This window comes from Moschus berezovskii, chromosome 6 (assembly GCF_049115385.1).
Source record: "Moschus berezovskii isolate FMDL1 chromosome 6, NW_MosBer_1.0, whole genome shotgun sequence".
In the NCBI taxonomy this organism is placed as follows: Eukaryota; Metazoa; Chordata; class Mammalia; order Artiodactyla; family Moschidae; genus Moschus; species Moschus berezovskii.
Window position 1 is genome coordinate 88,526,404 of NC_142465.1, and position 18,597 is coordinate 88,545,000.

Here is an 18,597-nt window from a genome sequence, read left to right on the forward strand (position 1 = left end):
ATAAAATCAATTCTACCCAATGGGGCCACTCCAAGCACAGGATTTTTCCTAACTTGCTTTCACAAGATGAACTTATTCACTTTTTTGCTAGTCCTGGGGTCCGCGGGGCTAGGAAAGAACCGAAATGGATCTGCTGTTGTTACTGAGAATGTTCAACGTGACCAGAATAAGCAGCCTGGGCCTCGCCTCCCCAGCTCCAGCGCCCGAGGGTCAGGAGCGTCGGAGGCGTTCGGAGCCGCAAGCAGGACAAGGGCACGAGCCCCGGCGCGCCGGGCCTGGGCTGACCCGGTCGGGCGGGCATCGGTCCCTGAGCGGGCGCGAGTTAGAGGCTTGTTGCCGGGGAAGGGCGCATGCAGGTGGGTTAGTGGTAACTCGACCATGCGGCGTGGCATTCCTGTCTGGCAAACGCGCTCAGGCAAAACAGGCTCGATGCTTACAATGATCCCAGCCCAAAATGGAGTGTCTCTGACTAGCAGGGAGGAGCTGATGCCAGCCATGAGGAAGCCCACCACGGTCACGGCGATGCCCAGCGCCAGCTGCAGCAGCGCGAGCAGCAGCGGGAACCGGCAGCCGCAGCACGTCCGGGCCTCCTCCTCCCCGCTCTCCTTGGGGGCCCCCGCGCCCCTCTTCGGCCCCATGTCGTCGGGCCCCGCGGCGTCGGCGGCTGGCGGTCCCCCTTGGCTCCGCGCGCCGCGGCCCGGCCGCTCCCTGCCCATGGCGGCTGCGGGGGCGGCGGCGGCGGCGGCGCGGGGCGGGTCGCGCCGGCCCGGCTCGGCGAGTTACGGCGGCTGAACAAATATGGAAAACATTTGGAGCGCCTGGCCGAGCCTCCGAAGGCCACGGGGAGCCCGCGGCGGAGGGGGAGTCGAGGGGGGTCGCCAACTGCCAACGCGCCGGGCAGGACGCAGCGCCCGCAGGCTCCGGCAGGGTGGCCCGGCGCCTCCCGAACCCCGCGCGCGCTCTGCGGAGAGGCTGTGTGTGCGCGCGCGTGCGTGTGTGTGTGTGCGCACGTCGCGGGTGTGCGTGCATCTGCGCGTCTGTATGTGGTGTCTGTTTTCCCCACTTCAAACCCCAGGATTTTTTCGCTTTTGTTTTTGTTTTCTGAGAAGTGCAATGCAAGGTGATGAATGTTTAAATCACTTGAGTTTCATTAGTAGACCACTGAAATCCAAAAGAGGCGTTGCTAGGCTCCAAGCTGTGAAGTCGTTTCCAGAAGTTAAATTGTTCTCTATTTTCCAATCAAGGCCTGGGCTCTTTCTTTTTAAAAAAGATCCAGCGATACAGCTGACAAATCAAGGCATTTTTCCCATTGAGGTATTTGCTTTTGAAATGACTGTTTATAGAGATCCTCGGCTAATTGGGAACACTCTGACGTGTTTTGTTTTTAAAAGCCCCTTTAATCGTTTATGCAAAGTCCCTAGCCAGTCTCTGCCAATCTGCACAACGGTGCCTAGGGGTATTATTATACACCTTGAAAGCTAGAGGATTTAATAACTCTGTCCATATTTGAGATATGTTTAACTCACCTACACTGTGCTAGAAAAGAAGGATGCTCAAGGTAGATTTGATCCCCGCCTTAAGTCACCAAACAAATCAATAAAACCAATAATTCTTATTCCCACATAGCTCTCCTCAGTAGCACTTAGAGCAAACTTCAGTAAAACCACTAAGAAATGATCCCATCACTTTGGAGTATTTATATCTACTTTGGTATGGTCATTTTAGTGTTCAGAGAGCTTTATTAAAAACTAAGTGATGTTGCCAGGATGCTAAGATAAAGGCTACTCCTAGATTGTTTGCTATCAGCTAATTTAAAGAAAAATCTAACTCCTTGCTTTGTCTCCAAATAAGAAACTAATCATCATCAGCTTTTCCTTGGGCACCTTTGAAGGTATTAAATATATGCTTATTTTATGAACTGCAGTGTTTTCCTTATACCTTCTTTCTGGATCAGGCTTCCCAGATGGCTCAGTGGTAAGAGAATTCAGTTCAGTTCATTTCAGTCGCTCAGTCGTGTCCGACTCTCCGCGACCCCGTGAATCACAGCATGCCAGGCCTCCCTGTCCATCACCAACTCCCGGAGTACACTCAAACTCATGTCCATCGAGTTGGTGATGCCATCCAGCCATCTCATGCTCCGTCGTCCCCTTCTCCTCCCGCCCCCAACCTTTCCCAGCATCAGAGTCTTTTCCAGTGAGTCAACTCATCGCATGAGGTGGCCAAAGTATTGCAGTTTCAGCTTTAGCATCAGTCCCTCCAATGAACACCCAGGATTGATCTCCTTTAGAATGGACTGGTTGGATCTCCTTGCAGTATAAGGAACTCTCAAGAGTCTTCTCCAACACCACAGTGCAAAAGCATCGATTCTTCGGCGATCAGCTTTCTTCACAGTCCAACACTCACATCCATACATGACCACGGGAAAAACCATAGCCATGACTAGACGGACCTTGGTTGGCAAAGTAATGTCTCTGCTTTTTAATATACTGTCAAGGTTGGTCATAACTTTCCTTCCAAGGAGCAAGCGTCTTTTAATTTCATGGCTGCAGTCAGCATCTGCAGTGATTTTGGAGCCCAAAAAAATAAAGTCTGACACTGTTTCCACTGTTTTTCCATCTATTTCCCATGAAGTGATGGGACCAGATGCCATGATCTTTGTTTTCTGAATGTTGAGCTTCAAGCCAACCTTTTCACTCTCCTCTTTCACTTTCATCAAGAGGCTTTTGAGTTCCTCTTCACTTTCTGCCATAAGGGTAGTGTCATCTGCATATCTGAGGTTATTGATATTTCTCCCAGAAATCTTGATTCCAGCTTGTGCTTCTTCCAGCCCAGAGTTCCTCATGATGTACTCTGCATATAAGTTAAATAAGCAAGGTGACAATATACAACCTTGACGTACACCTTTTCCTATTTGGAACCAGTCTGTTGTTCCATGTCCAGTTCTAACTGTTGCTTCCTGACCTGCATACAGGTTTCTCAAGAAGCAGGTCAGGTGGTCTGGGATTCCCATCTCTTTCAGAATGTTACACAGTTTATTGTGATCGACACAGTCAAAGGCTTTGGCATAGTCAATGAAGCAGAAATAGATGTTTTTCTGAAACTCTCCTGCTTTCTCCATGATCCAGCGGATGTTGGCAATTTGATCTCTGGTGCCTCTGTCTTTTCTAAAACCTGCTTGAACATCTGGGAGTTCACAGTTTACATACTGCTGAAGCCTGGCTTGGAGAATTTTGAGCATGACTTTACCACCTGCAATGCAGGAGATGTGGGTTCAATCGCTCGGTCTGGAAGATCCCTTGGAGGAGGAGATGGCAACCCACTCCAGTATTCTTGCCTGGAAAATCTCATGGACAGAGGAGCCTGAGGGGCTTCAGTCCCTGGAGTCGCAAAGAGTTGGACTTGACTTAGGAACACGGGAGTCCTTCTGGATGAGTGAGAAACATATGGTCCATGAAACAAATGCAGTAACTTAAAAAGCAGAATTCAAACTGCACATCCCAGTGCTCCACCTAGAAGCAGTAGAAGCAGCACTCACTCTCACAAGAGGAGCAGTGGGACAGAGGAAAGGTCACTATCAGCTTTGGGGCCCTTATGCCATTAGGATTTTTAGTTAGAACAAATGAAAGCTCTTACTACACCAAGTTACCCATGTGACTTGTGCCTGATTGAGAACAACCCAAATGACCAAGTTTTTCTACATAAACCTAGAAAACATTTTTAGGAAACTAACTGACTACCTGGAATTAATTATTTGTTCTTAGGGATGATCCAGCTACCAGTTACTGAGTATTCTGTAACAAGCACATGCTAGCTACTTTATTTCCTGACTATTACTCCTTACAAACACCTTGTAATTATAGTTTCTTCTTTTAAAGATGAAAAAATTGAGTATCGGAGTTATTCACTAACTAGATTACAGAGTGACACATCTAGTTAGGGATGAGTTCAGTTCAGTTCAGTTCAGTCGCTTAGTCGTGTCTGACTCTTTCCAACCCTATGAATCACAGCACGCCAGGCCTCCCTGTCCATCACCAACTCCCGGAGTTCACTCAAACTCATGTCCATCGAGTCGATGATGCCATCCAGCCATCTCATTCTCTGTCGTCCCCTTCTCCTTTCACCCCCAATCCCTCCCAGCATCAGAGACTTTTCCAGTGAGTCAACTTGTCGCATGAGGTGGCCAAAGTATTGCAGTTTCAGCTTCAGCATCAGTCCTTCCAATGAACACTCAGGACTGATCTCCTTTGGAATGAACTGGTTGGATCTCCTTGCAGTCCAAGGGACTCTCAAGAGTCTTCTCCAGCACCACAGTTCAAAAGCATCAATTCTTCGGTGATCAGCTTTCTTCACAGTCCAACTCTCACATCCATACATGACCACGGGAAAAACCATATCCATGACTAGACGGACCTTGGTTGGCAAAGTAATGTCTCTGCTTTTTAATATACTATCTAGGTTGGTCATAACTTTCCTTCCAAGGAGTAAGCGACTTTTAATTTCATGGCTGCAATCAGCATCCGCAGTGATTTTGGAGCCCAAAAAAATAAAGTCTGACACTGTTTCCACTGTTTCCCCATCTATTTCCCATGAAGTGATGGGACCAGATGCCATGATCTAGGGGAACCAAATATGAACCCTTGTAGATTGTCTGTTTTATTCATTATTGCCTATAAACAAACAAGTAGGAGAACTGTTCAAATCATTTGTGATGTGAAACAATTTTATGATCATTGTTTGTTGTCGCCCAGTTGTGTCTGACTCTTTGCGACCCCATGGACTGAAGCACCCTACGCCACTCTTTCCCTCACCATCTCCCAAAGTTTGTCCAAGTTCATGTCCATTGCTTTGGTGATGCCATCCAGTCATCTTGTCCTCTGATGGGCCCTCTTCTCCTTCTGCACTCAATCTTTCCCAGCATCAGGGACTTTCCCAATGAGTCAACTGTTCATATCAGATGACCCAGATACTGGAGTTTCAGCTTCAGCATGAGTCCTTCCACTGAGTATTCAGGGTTGATTTCCCTTAAGATTGACTTGTTTTATCTCCTTGCTATCCAAGGGACTCTAAGGAGTCCCTTAATGATCACAGGTAGTATTTTGTCTATCACAGAATTCACTATTAGCCTTGAACCTAAGAGTATTTGAGTACATTACCAAAATTTTGTTGATCCACCACTATAATATATATGAGAGTTAATTAAGACCCTTATTTTTATTATTGACTTATAGCTAGATACAAGCTTTATTTGCTGACCATTCTGCTGGGTTATCAGTTAAGAATATTCTTAACCTTTTCCTCAATACCTTAAATTGGAATAGGTAAAATAATAGGATATTCCTGTAGGTTGGTCTTCTGAGTTTCAGAACTAGTGTGGCTTACGGGTGGCACATAAATTATTATAATGAAGGCTTACTTTTAATTGCCTAGCTGAGACAAGTTACAAGTGAAACTAGTAACAGTGAACAACAGCCCAGATAAATTGCAATCCTTCCAGTCTGATTACAACTGCCAATTTCAATTTTCAGGTTCCAGTGGAGGAAGATGGCAGTAGCACGGGGAGCCTTACATTTGCTCAGATTCTCAACCAAATTCTTGAATCTGTGTCCAATGGGGGCCTGGTCTTTGGCAATACCACAAGGGAGTAGTGATGAGAATGATATTTTCACTTCATTGATGTTACGTAATAGAAACAAAGAAGAGGGTGAGAAAAGTTGTCAGAAGGTTAGTGGCTTTCCTGGTGGCTCAGTAGTAAAGAATCCACTTCCAGTGCAGGAGACATAGATTTGATCCCTGGGTCAGGAATATCCCCGAAGAAGGCAATGGCAACCCACTCCAGTATTCTTGCCTGGGAAATCCCATGGACAGAGTAGCCTGGCAGGGTACAGTCCATAGGGTTACAAAGAGTCATGACTTAGTGACTAAACAACAACAAAAGTTATAGAGAGCAATCAAGGGTAAAATGGGATCAAAGGGTCTTTAAAGACAACAAGAAAGCTCTTCCTTTAATATGTCCTTCCCATGAGAAAAATCAGCATTTCCAGTTCATCACATAGTTTAACAGAAATGAACGGGATTTTTTTAGTATTCATAAATTATAATGTCTCTGTTTTATAGGTTAAGCAATAACCTCTTCAGATATTTATATTACTGGGAAAAAAAGGCAAAGTAGAAAGAAATTGTCTTCAGATACTCTATTGACTGCTTCCATTATTCAAAACTGACAGAGACTGTAAATTAGAAATTGCAGGAGGGTAGGTAATATAAGGCTTGAGATTATTTTGATCCTCTAGGGAAAATAACAAAAATAAGCTTAGTATTTTGGTTTGCTGTATTTCAATATTATTTAGACATATTTATGCTTCAGGATTTCACAACTGGGGAAAATATTAATGTCATTACAGGAAGTCTTTAGGAAATATTAATACAACTAGAAATAATCCAAATCAACATGATTTTAGATTCACTGAGAACAAAAAGCTTTCATAGGAGAAATTGTTACAGTTTCAAGGTCTGCGTCAAGTTTCTTTAGTATGTAATGAACTCTATTTTAAGTGTTCAATTAGATTTGATTTAAAGAAGTATCAGATACCCTACAGAGAACAATTGAGAGCCTATTTATGATTCGAAGCACCGTTGACCTCTCTGTCTCATCTAAAATGACACAAGATATTGCCGGTGAGTGTGTGCACACAAAAAATAAAGGAAAATCTAATTTTTTTGTGTTTTCTTTATTTATACATCATTAATTCTAATGATATCTTCTGGCTCAATTTTTCTCTAAAGAATCGACCCATTTATGATCTTTGCACAGCAATTTATGTTCTCAAGTTAAACATCATACATGCAGCGTACTCTGTGGTACACAGGAGTCTTATAACTTTCTCATTCTGTAGAGAATTGATGGTGATAACTATCAATTCTTTTCTAATGTATTCTACCACTTTATATGGTGTTATTTATAATACCAAATTATTCTACATGTGATTTTGTAAATATCTTTGTCTATTCAATTGTGATGTGTCCACTGCAAATAAGGCAGAAATAACCATCTATTATAATTAAGAAATACAGGGAGAAGAATAGACCAATTGTGGTGCAATCATACCATGAATACTACTTGCTAATAAGAAGGAATGAACCCCTGATACAGCCAATGACTTGAATGAATCTCACTAAGAGTTTGCTAAGTGAAAGAAACTAGACAGAGAAGAATACAGCCTAATTCCATTTATATAAAAATTAAAAAGGCAAAATGTATGATAATTGCATTTTAAAAGCATTTGTGGAGTTGGGATGAGAGAATTGACCAGAAAGGAATAGGAGGGGATGCTCCGGGGTACTGAAAGTCTTTTATATCCTGGTTTGAGTAGTAGTTACATGGGTGTTAACAACTGTGAAAAACTCACTGAACAACACTTAAGATCTATGCATATTATTATATGTAATGACATCTCAATTTTTGAAATGTAATAAAAAGAGAAATATGGGAAGTGATTGTATATCCATTGGTTATTAACAATAGAAAAAGTAAAGTTTTTTTTTTAATCTGAATTATCTTACTAAATTCATTTTTCCCATGCCATTCTGATTCTTCTATTGCTGTATAATAAATCACCCGAAACTTAAAACTTATTAGTTTGTAGTAACAGTAGTTCTTGTGGGTTAAATATTCAAATAGGGTATAGCAGGGATCGTTTGTTTTTCACATTTTCTGGGGTCTCAGCTGAAAGACTTAAAGACTGGGACCTGGAATTATTGGAAGTATTGACTGAGGCAGAAAGTTTTATTTTCAAGGTGGTTCCTTCATCTGGCTGCAGGTTGGCTCCTTTCCATGAGGCCTCTCCCTGCACTGGCCATTCCACAGGGTTGGATGAGTGTCCTAAAAACATGGTGGCTGACTTCAACAAGAACAAGAGTTTCAGAGATTGAAAGAACAAGACAAAAGCTATCCTTTTTATGACGCAGCCTCAGAAGTCACTTAGCAACAATTGAGCCACTTTCTTTGCTTTAAAAGGGATTCGTTCAATCCAGATCACATTTAAGGGGAAAAGAATTAAGATCTGTCTATTCAAAGAAAGAGCATTAAAGAATCAAAGAGTATTCATAATGAGAACCTAATGTATAGCACAGGGAACTCGACTCAGTGCTCTGTGGTGACCTAAATGGGAAGGAAATCCAAAAAAGATGGGATATATGTATATGGGCTTCCCAGATAAGCTAGCAGTAAAGAACCAGTCTGCCAATGCAGGGGATATAAGAGAGGTGAGTTCAATCCCTGGGTCAGAAAGCTCTCCTGGAGGAGGGCATGGCAACCCATATTCTTGCCTGGAGAATCCCATGGACAGTGCGGTCCATAGGGTCGCAAGGAGTCAGATACGACTGAAGCGACTTAACACATACACATGAAGGGGAAGAAAGAGGAAAAGCTGTAGAAAGGGGGTAATTTAAAGTTGAGGAAAAGCCTGCCTCTCTTTTTATCGACAATTGATCAGATAAGTTCCTTGAGGTAGAAGAATTAGTCAAAAGGAAAGTCCCTTCACAGGCTGAGATAGAAGGAAAGAATGTAAGATTAGATAAAACACAGGTTAGTGAGCAGGTGCGGGAGGAAGGCGGTTGATGGAATTTCTATCTTCTGGCCTTGTCTAGAATATTCAGACAATGAATATAGTCTCAATATTCTTCTAAATGATACAGAGCCATTCTACTTCCAAAGCCATCCCATAGCACATTTTACTGCTGTATCTCATGGATAAATTCTAATGAAACTACGTTATTTTCTGAAATATTCATCTGAAAGAACAAAACTCATTGTTTTCTATAAAGTACAATAATAATGATGTCTGGGATGTATATACATATATAGATATATACACACACATACTTACATATATTTTATAGCTTGCGAAGTACTCAAATGATTACTGTAAATCTAACCAAAGCCCTATGAAGTTGGAATTCCTTCAGGGGGTTAAGTGACTTGTTCAAGGCTACATTTTTTAAACCATTCTTAAAAATTATAATTAGCTGACAATATTGTGTTGGTTTCAGGTGTGCAGCAAAATGATTCATATATATATATATATATATATATATATAATATACATATACAATGTTTTGCAGATTATTTTCCATTAAAGATTATTACAGGATATTGAATATAGTTCCCTGTGCTATAGAGTAGGTCCTTGCTGTTTGTCTGTTTTATATATAGCAGTGTGTATACAGGGCTTCCCAGATAGCTCAGCTGGTAAAGAATCTTCCTGCAATTTGTGAGACCCCAGTTCGATCCCTGGGACAGGAAGTTCCCCTGGAGAAGGGATAGGCTGCCCACTCCAGTATTATCCGGTGTCCCTGGTGGCTCAAATGGTGAAGAATCTGCCTGCAATGAGGGTGACCTGGGTTTGATCCCTAGGTCAGGAAGATCCCCTGGAGGAGGATCTAGCTTAATGTGAGATGATCAAAACCTTGTTTTTGAAGTATCAGCAATATCAGTAATTCTGTGAAATAATCTGAACTCATTTTGGAAATCAAGTGAGAATTTCCTATTCATTTTGATGTTACCTTCACAAGGGGCATAGCAAAAGATAAATAAAATGGCAGTCCTTTTCTGATTGGTTGGGGTGGATGACAGACAGCATTTCAGTTTGGTCACTTCCGTGAAATGCTTCCCGGGTGACTCAGTGGTAAAGAATCCACCTGCCAATATAGGAGACAAGGGTTCGATCCCTGAGTTGGGAAGATCCGACTGGAGGATGAGATGGCAACCTACTCCAGTATTCTTGCCTAGAGAATCCCCATGGACAGGGGAGTCTGGCAGGATACAGTCCATGGGATTGCAGAGTTGGACATGACTGAGCGACTAAGCACAGCACAGTGTGTATATGTTAATCCCAAACTCCTAATTTATCTCCCCCAACTCTTTCTTTCCCCTTTGAAGGCTACAAGTACTAAGCTCTAACTCCACTGCTCTTGCCACTTATATTTTAGCTGAATGACGTGGAATTTTTTTCAGCTTTATTGAGATTTGATTGGTACACAAAAAAATTGAACAAAATTACTGTATATATCTTGATGGATTTTTATTGTTTTTATTGAGAAATGGCATTAATACATTGCACACACAGGCAGTCATGCATGGTAAAGGCAAATGTGTGCTAACATATATATTAAATATGCTCACATATATGTTAAACATACATATTTAGGCCTATGCTCTCAATTCTACTGTGTGAGTAGAGCAATTCTCCAATATCAGCTGGCTGTCCCACGATTCAACTCAATTCTGACTCTGTCTACCCAGGTATGCCATCAGAGTCTACAGGTTAGGGCGGTCCCACAAGTCTGCCCCCACTTATATGCAAATTGAAAGTGAAGATGGTAATCTGTACTCCTGACCCATTGATGATAAATCAGAGGTTTCCACAACTCCTTCCTTGGGGTCCATGAATTTAGAACTCAGGAAACGAGTTTACTCACGAAATTGCCTGTTTATTACAAAGGATATTAACAGACACAAATCACTAGCCAGATGAAGAGATACAGAGTCAGGTTCCTAACAAAGGAGCTTCTGTCCTGGAGTTTGGGGCCATTCAGTGTGGCACATGGAAGTGTTCCAGTTCACCAACCTGGAAGCTCTCCCAATCCTTTTCTTTTTTGTTTGATTTTTTATGGAGTCTTCCACCAGGAAAGCCCCAGTGACATAGGCATGATTGATTAAATCAGTGGCTGGTGGCTCAGACAGCATAGAATCTGCCTTCGATGTGGGAGACCTGAGTTTGATCCCTGGGTTGGGGAGTCCCTGGAGGAGGGCATGGCAGCCCACTCCAGTATTCTTGCCTGAAGAATACCCATGGACAGAGGAGCCTGGTGGGCTACCGTCCATGTGGATGCAAAGAGTCCAACAAGACTGAGTGACTAAGCACATTGGTGATTGGTTCAACCTCCGTGGTGGGAGCGGGCGGTGCAGGGGGCGGGGCTGTCTTCCCTGGGGATCTTGGGGTTGGGACTGAGAAGTCCAACCTTCTAATCACATGGCTGTGAAAGATGATGCTGTGAGAGTGCTGCACTCAATATGCCAACAAATTTGGAAAACTGAGCAGTGGCCACAGGACTGGAAGAGGTCAGTCTTCATTCCAATCCCAAAGAAAGGCAATGCCAAAGAATGCTCAAACTACTGCACTATTGCACTCATCTCACACGCTAGCAAAGTAATGCTCAAAATTCTCCAAGCCAGGCTTCAACAGTACGTGAACAGTGAACTCTCAGATGTTCAAGCTGGATTTAGAAAAGGCAGAGGAACCAGACATCAAATTGTTAACATCTGTTGGATCATCAAAAAAGCAAAAGAGTTCCAGGAAAACATCTACTTCTGCTTTACTGACTATGCCAAAGCCTTTGACTGTGTGGATCACAATAAACTGTGGAAAATTCTGAAAGAGATGGGAATACCAGACCACCTGACCTGCCACTTGAGAAATCTGTATGCAGGTCAAGAAGCAACAGTTAGAACTGGACATGGAACAACAGACTGGTTCCAAATTGGGAAAGGAGTATGTCAAAGCTGTATATTGTCACTCTGCTTATTTAACTTATATGCAGAGTACATCATGTGAAATTCTGGGTTGGATGAAACACAAGATGGAATCAAGATTGCTGGGAGAAATATCAATAACCTCCAATACGCAGATGACACCACCCTTATGGCAGAAAGTGAAGAGGAACTAAAAAGCCTCTTGATGAAAGTGAAAGATGAGAGTGAAGAAGTTGGCTTAAAACTCAATATTCAGAAAACAAAGATCATGGCATCTGGTCCCATCACTTCATGGCAAATAGATGGGGAAACAATGAAAACAGTGAGAGGCTTCATTTTGGGGCGCTCCAAAATCACTGCAGATGGTGACTGCAGCCATGAAATTAAAAGATGCTTGCTCCTTGGAAGGAAAGTTATGACCAACCTAGACAGCATATTAAAAAGCAGAGACATTACTTTACCAACAAAGGTCCATCTAGTCAAAGCTATGGTTTTACCAGTAGTCATGTATGGATGGGAGAGTTGGACTATAAAGAAAGCTGAGCGCCAAAGAATTAATGCTTTTGAACTGTGGTGTTGGAGAACACTCCTGAGAGTCCTGTGGACTATAAGGAGATCCAACAAATCCATCCTAAAGGAAATCAGTCCTGAATATTCATTGGAAGGACTGATGCTGAAGCTGAAACTCCAATCCTTTGGTCACCTGATGGGAAGAACTGACTCATTTGAAAAGACCCTGATGCTGGGAAAGATTGAAGGTGGGAGGAGAAGGGGATGACAGAGGCTGAGATGATTGGATGGCATCACCAACTCAATGGACATGAGTTTGAGTAAGCTCTGGGAGTTGGTGATGGACAGGGAAGCTTGCAGGCGTGCTGCAGTCCATAGAGTCGCAAAGAGTCTGACAGGACTTAGCAACTGAACTGAACTGAATCACGTGACTGGTTCTTCTGGTAACCAGCCCACACCTTTAGGTGTGTTCCAAAAGTCATCTCATTAACACAACAGAACACAACTTTGTAGCTTTCTCACTTAGGAAATTCCAATGATTTTAGGAGCTCTGTGCCAGAAACAGTGATGAAGACCAAATATATATCTTTTGTTATAAATCACAAGAGCATAAGTGCTTTGTGCATAGATATTCCTACCAAGTCCCAGGGTAGTAACAACAGAAGCGGTGTAGAGTCTGTACCATAAACACGGTGAGGGCAGATATCTTGCTTTTTAGTCTCTATTGTTTCCACAGTGCCCAGTTCGGTGCCAAGAACACTGTATGATTTTAATAAATATTTATAGATCCTAAATAGTCATACAATTTACACACAAGATTCATCTGGATTCAGATATTTTTTATATATAAAATATATCTTAAAAACCCTTGAACTGCATATTTTGTCCGTTTTTCTTTTTCTTTTAAGAGTTGTCTTTAGGAATAACTCAACCAAGACAGTTTGGATGAATTCTAATCAGATTTTCTAAATAATATTAAAAACACCATGAAGTCATTTACAATATGCTATGTGTTATAAACAAACTGTATGATTTTCACTTTGACTGCTAATCTTCCTCTTTAGAGTAACTGAGTCACTGTCTGACTTGAAGCCAGACTGACATCCTTTTTCATTTTTATAATATGCAGAGTTCCATAGACTTTACAACTCCCTGCATTTGGTTCTATATCCAGTCATCACTCTCTCTAAGGACATTTTTGGCCCTAAGACAAATCTCTGTAGTCTGTTCTTTCCCCCCTACTATTCCTCTATGAATTCTCTCTCAAATTTATGTGGCAATGAGTGCAAACACTGGACTCAGACAGCCTGAGTTCCAACTGAGGCTCTAATTCTTTCTAGCTGTGTTCCTTCACCTCTCTAGGCCTTGATTTCCTATCTATGAAATGTGAGTATTAAAAGTACTTACCTCATTTATAAAAAAAAATAAAAATAAAAGTACTTACCTCGTTTATACTCTGTAGTGTAAATACAATAGTTCATGCAAACACAGAGGATGTTTCCTGACATGGATAACTAATCAGCAGTTGTCAGCTATTATCCTAGCCCCGCTGTCTTTTCTAATTCACCTTTCCTTCCTTTGCATTATCTTCCTTTGCTCTTTGGTAAGTCTGTCCTTGTTTCTCCTGCTACACTCCCCACAGAATGTGTAACCCTCCCCATTGTTCTCTCATACTCAGTATCTGATAACTATGAAATTTCAACTACTGAATTAGAGATTTGCTTCACAATGTAATTTTGTTTTTCCTCATCACCACACTCTCTGCTCAGTCCCTTTTCCAGAATGACCTCTAGAGAAGAATGAGTCATCCCCCTTTCTTCTAGTGTTCTATTTCTTTAGAGCGCCCCCTCATCTGAGCTTTGACCCCACCCCCTGCTTCAGGGACATGTATCTGCTCAGTTGCTAAGTCCCATCCAACTCTTTTGTGACCCCATGGACTGAAGCCCACCAGGCTCCTCTGTCTGTGGGATTATCCAGGCACGAATACTGGAGTGGGTTGCCATTTCATCCTCCAGTCAGATCTTCCCAACTCAGGGATAGAACCCTCGTCTCCTATATTGGCAGGTGGATTCTTTACCACTGAGCCACCCGGGAAGCCTTTCAGGGAAGTGACCAAACTGAAATACTGTCTGTCATCCACCCCAGCCAATCAGAAAAGGATTGCCATTTTATTTATAATCTTTTGCTATGCCCCTTGTGAAGGTAACATCAAAATAAATAGGAAATTCTCACTTGATTTCCCCAAATGAGTTCAGATTATTTCACAGAATTACTGATATTGCTGATATTTCAAAAACAAGGTTTTGATTATCTCACATTAAGCTAGATTAGTGAAATCTTGACGGAAAGAAAGTTCACATTTCTCAAGTGTTATATTCCCTAAAAGAGCATACATGGTATAGTATTTGTCAATGATTTTGGCCCAATATCTGTCTTTATGTTGGGGGAATGACTCCTTACCCATGTCAACTGCTGCCCACCCCATGATCACAAGAGTGAGCCTTTGGACATGGTCTGGCCAATTGTAGTACCCCTGCCCCCTGCCCTGTATCTAAAGGCCAGGCACATGAAGGACTAATTCAGTGCAGGATGAATCAGAATTCTTCCACTGGCATGAGATAAGGATGCTGGGATGGGGTGTGGTCCTCTCTTCTTTCAGAAGGAAGGCTGCTAATTGTAGGGTTTCTGTCCCATAACCTGGAGGGGTTATTCCTATGACAAGTGAGAATAAGGCCAATGAGCAAAGAGGAACAGATGTTAGAAGAGCCAAAAAGATTGGGGGTTTATGGAGGGGGTGAAGAGTAGAGAGGTTTGTTGACATTTGAGCCTCAGAAAACAACTGTACCTAAAATAGCTCATTGATGTTCCGACATCCCAAGGCAGGAGGTGGTCTTGCTCACACTACACCATCACTCTTGACCTGCACAAAGGACTCAATCAGTATTTGCTGAATGGTTAAATAAGTAAACCAGACAACAAATATTCCTTTTGCTTAATTATTTTTATCCCTCAAAACTGAAGGTACCCTGAATAATGCACCCACCCAGGTGAATCTCAGTTCTGCTGTGAGCATCCTCACCTCAGCAACACCAGACCTGCAGTCACCTAATAAAAACATACAGGAGTAACAAGTGAGCAGTGAGTTCGTTTCCAAAGACAGGAATGTTAAAATATCGGAGTGGGGTTTTCTCTGTCAAATTATATCAGAAGATACAAATTATGTCAGAAGATATGAAGCCTTTGTAGGGCAGGATAGATATTTTATTAAGTGTCTATTTACAATACGTTTGCAATGTGGCAGATGAGGAAATGCCAAGTGCTATTTTATAATCTACACCACTTTCATCTTAGGTGTATCTGTATGAGTATTATGCTCAACTAGCTAATTATACTTGGAATATTTTTTGCTCTTTTATTAGCCTAAATCATAAAATTAAGTACTAGGTTAACAGATACGGAGAAGGAAATGGCAACCCACTCCAGTACTCTTGCCTGGAAAATCCCATGGATGGAGGAGCCTGGTAAGCTGCAGTCCGTGGGGTCGCGAAGAGTCGGGGACACGACTGAGCAACTTCACTTTCACTTTTCACTCTCATGCATTGGGGAAGGAAATGGCAACCCACTCCAGTGTTCTTGCCTGGAGAATCCCAGGGACAGGGGAGTCTGGTGGGCTGCCGTCTATGGGGTCGCACAGAGTCGGACACGACTGAAGCGACTTAGCATCAGTAGCAGCAGCAGGTTAACAGATATTTGTATGCACAGCTTTTAAGCCAGAGATGTTGGTGGGAATCACCTATAGAATATTAAAGACAAGTTTTTGTTTTGAATGTCTGATTTAGTTATATTTTAGGCGGAGTCTAGGCAGTTAGTCTATTTGGGTTGCATCCGATCCCTGGGTCAGGAAGATCCCCTGGAGGAGGAAATGGCAAACCACTCCAATATTCTTGCCTGGAAAATCCCATGGACAGAGGAGCCTGGTGGGAAACAGTCCATGGGGTCACAAAGAGTCAGACACAACTGAGTATGCATGCTTGTGATTAAGTACCTCTCTGAAAACCTGCCCAGAACACACTCCAAGCTAACTCAACACTCTAACCATCACCTAAAGCAATAAGAAACATTCCTTTTTCAAAGATCAACTGTAACTTTATAATTTTATTTCTTCTCGGTACTTCTTTCTCAAGAATGAGCAATGTACAATGTTCTTTATTGAGTTCATTCAGTAAACATGTATTGACTGCTTAATATGGCCAAGTAAGCCAGCAGGTACTGATGGTAAAAAGGCAGCAGGTTCCTGCTCTCAGGGAGCTCACATTCAACTGGAGGGAGACAAACACATAAACAGTGAAGTGCAATAAAGTGTTACATGTGCATGGACAGAAGTGTGTGTAAGGCACAGAAAGGCATAAGGGCACAGTGACTCTACTAGAGCGCATCACAATCTAAGGCACACAGCCTGTGTACCTGGGAAATGTGTGGCAGAGCAGAGGGATCATTCGACCTTGTGGATTTTTCTCCATGGGTTGACTCTTGGATGTGAGATATTGGACCTACTGGTTCAAACTTACCGCATCATGACACCCAATGAACAGCTCCTTCCTATGCCTGGTCCTTGAAGACAAACCTTCCAGGTTTCAGTTTGGTGGTCCTCTACTTCAGGATAGTGAAGATATCATCAGACCAGGACACAGTGGGCGAAGCTGATTGATTCAGTGTGTATATGCATGCTAAGTCGTTTCAGTTGTGTCTGATTCTTTGCACCAGGCTCCTCTGTCCATGGGATTCTCCAGGCAAGAATACTGGAGTGGGTGTCCATTCCCTTCTCTGGGGATCTTCCTGACCCAGGGCTTGAACCCAGGTCTCTTATGTCTCCTGCTTTGGCAAATAGGTTATTTACCACTAGTGCCACCTGGGAAGCCCCTCAACCATATGGCTGGGCCCTCGGAGGACAGCCCTTTCTCAGCTCTCCTGAATACTGAAGAACCAAGGTCTTGCTGGAGTTCATGAACCCCATGCCTGTCAATCATTTGCAACTTTCTTCAGCATCTATTTTTCATTTAGTCATATTTTTTAATCCCTAAGCCATCTGTACTAAACATGTAATACATCATGCAGGTTTTGGGAAGGGACATTGTTTTCAATATCATACATTATTTTTTTTTCTGTTCCTAAAAGCCTAAACAATCCATATTTTAAATCAAAATAATCTTCTTGTGCATCTTGCTTAGAGAGAGCTGAGAATGCATGTGAAATGCTTACTGAAGGAAGCTGCTTGAGGTTTAATAAGAATGAAACTAGCACCTTGAAAAAAATTCATCAAGATGCTCAAAGCGGTTGCTTGGGGGCAGTGGGATATGCATGATGTTTTCCTCCTCTTCCTATTTTTCTACTGTTCATGAATGGGCACATTATATTATGATGTAACCAAAACAAAACACAAACCAAACCAAACACTCCCCTATACCCTTAGTTTTCAAAAGAAACTCACTTCAGTAGAGATTGAGTCTTAAATTTATTTTAGAGTCACCTAAATAATGGAAAATTAGGTACATAACAGATGCTCAGTTAAAAAGATATTGCACTTCGTGGATAAAGAAATTCTCTCTGGATTGAATCTTCACAGAGTAATTGAATTTAGTTTCAATAATGATATTCTGCTAAGGTTATATTTTTAAAAGAAAAGATAGGTATAATATACTAAGATAAAAGCAAAAATTTCTGAAAGTATGAGGGATTACAGTAAGCCAGGGGTTCTTATCCTTGACTGTGTATCAGAATCACTCATAATATTCTTTTTTAATGTTTGTGACCAAGACCTTCCTCTAGAGATTCTAATTCAGGAAGTGGGTTGACATACAGCATCTGTACTTTTCAGAGGTTCCATAGATAATCTTGATGGATAGCTGGGGTTTTAGGCCATTATCCCAAATGAAATTCATCAATCAATCTAGGCACCAACTAATACGTCTGAAATGACCCAGCTCCTCCAAATTTGTCAATGAAAAGAAGGTAAACTTTTACTTAGTAAAGCTCTAATTGCTCAAACATTTGGAACTTTTCTTTGGGAAATTTAGTAAAAAGATGATTGAAGAGCCAACCAATAATCATCCTTATTACTTGAGGCTTGTGTAAACCTAGCCTGCTAATTTTATTCTATTAAAGACTGGGTGCTAACTTGGGACAGAAATGTAAAGTCAGGTGATCACCTTATCCGTCCCCTCCCGTATTCTGCTCTGCACAGTGAACGCTGGCTTAGCTTCTATGGAATGAACAAGTGAGTGAGTGAATGGCTGAATGATTCTGCTTCCTCATTTTCTCTGAGGGCCTCAGGTTAGCTGTGCCATTTGCCCACAGACTCACTACTAGTCGATGGCAGTGTTGTGTCTCAAAATCAGAAGGGCACATTCTCAGGGCTCCATTCCCTTCAACCGGCCACATGATTTACTCATCTCCAACAAGTGTTGATTGTCCCAAAAGATTAATCCATCCTTCCAAAATACTGTTAGCGTCCATAGAGAGTATTTAAAATAATGTGCCACACAGAGCTTAAAAGCAAT

General features: G+C 42.1%; 1 protein-coding gene across 4 annotated transcripts in view; it reads right to left on the minus strand.

Moving 5' to 3' along the window:
• Positions 1 to 18,597, minus strand: part of SSPN (sarcospan) — a 142,694-nt gene that overhangs the window by 38,956 nt on the left and 85,141 nt on the right. Inside the window, exon 1 of one of the 4 annotated variants that reach the window (XM_055394835.2) lies at positions 438 to 824. The exons of the other annotated variants lie outside the window; for them this stretch is intronic. Coding sequence (XP_055250810.1) covers positions 438 to 716 — 279 coding nt within the window. The 5' untranslated portion in view covers positions 717 to 824. Of the gene's footprint in view, positions 1 to 437; positions 825 to 18,597 lie in introns of those variants that run through there. 4 annotated transcript variants of the gene reach the window in all.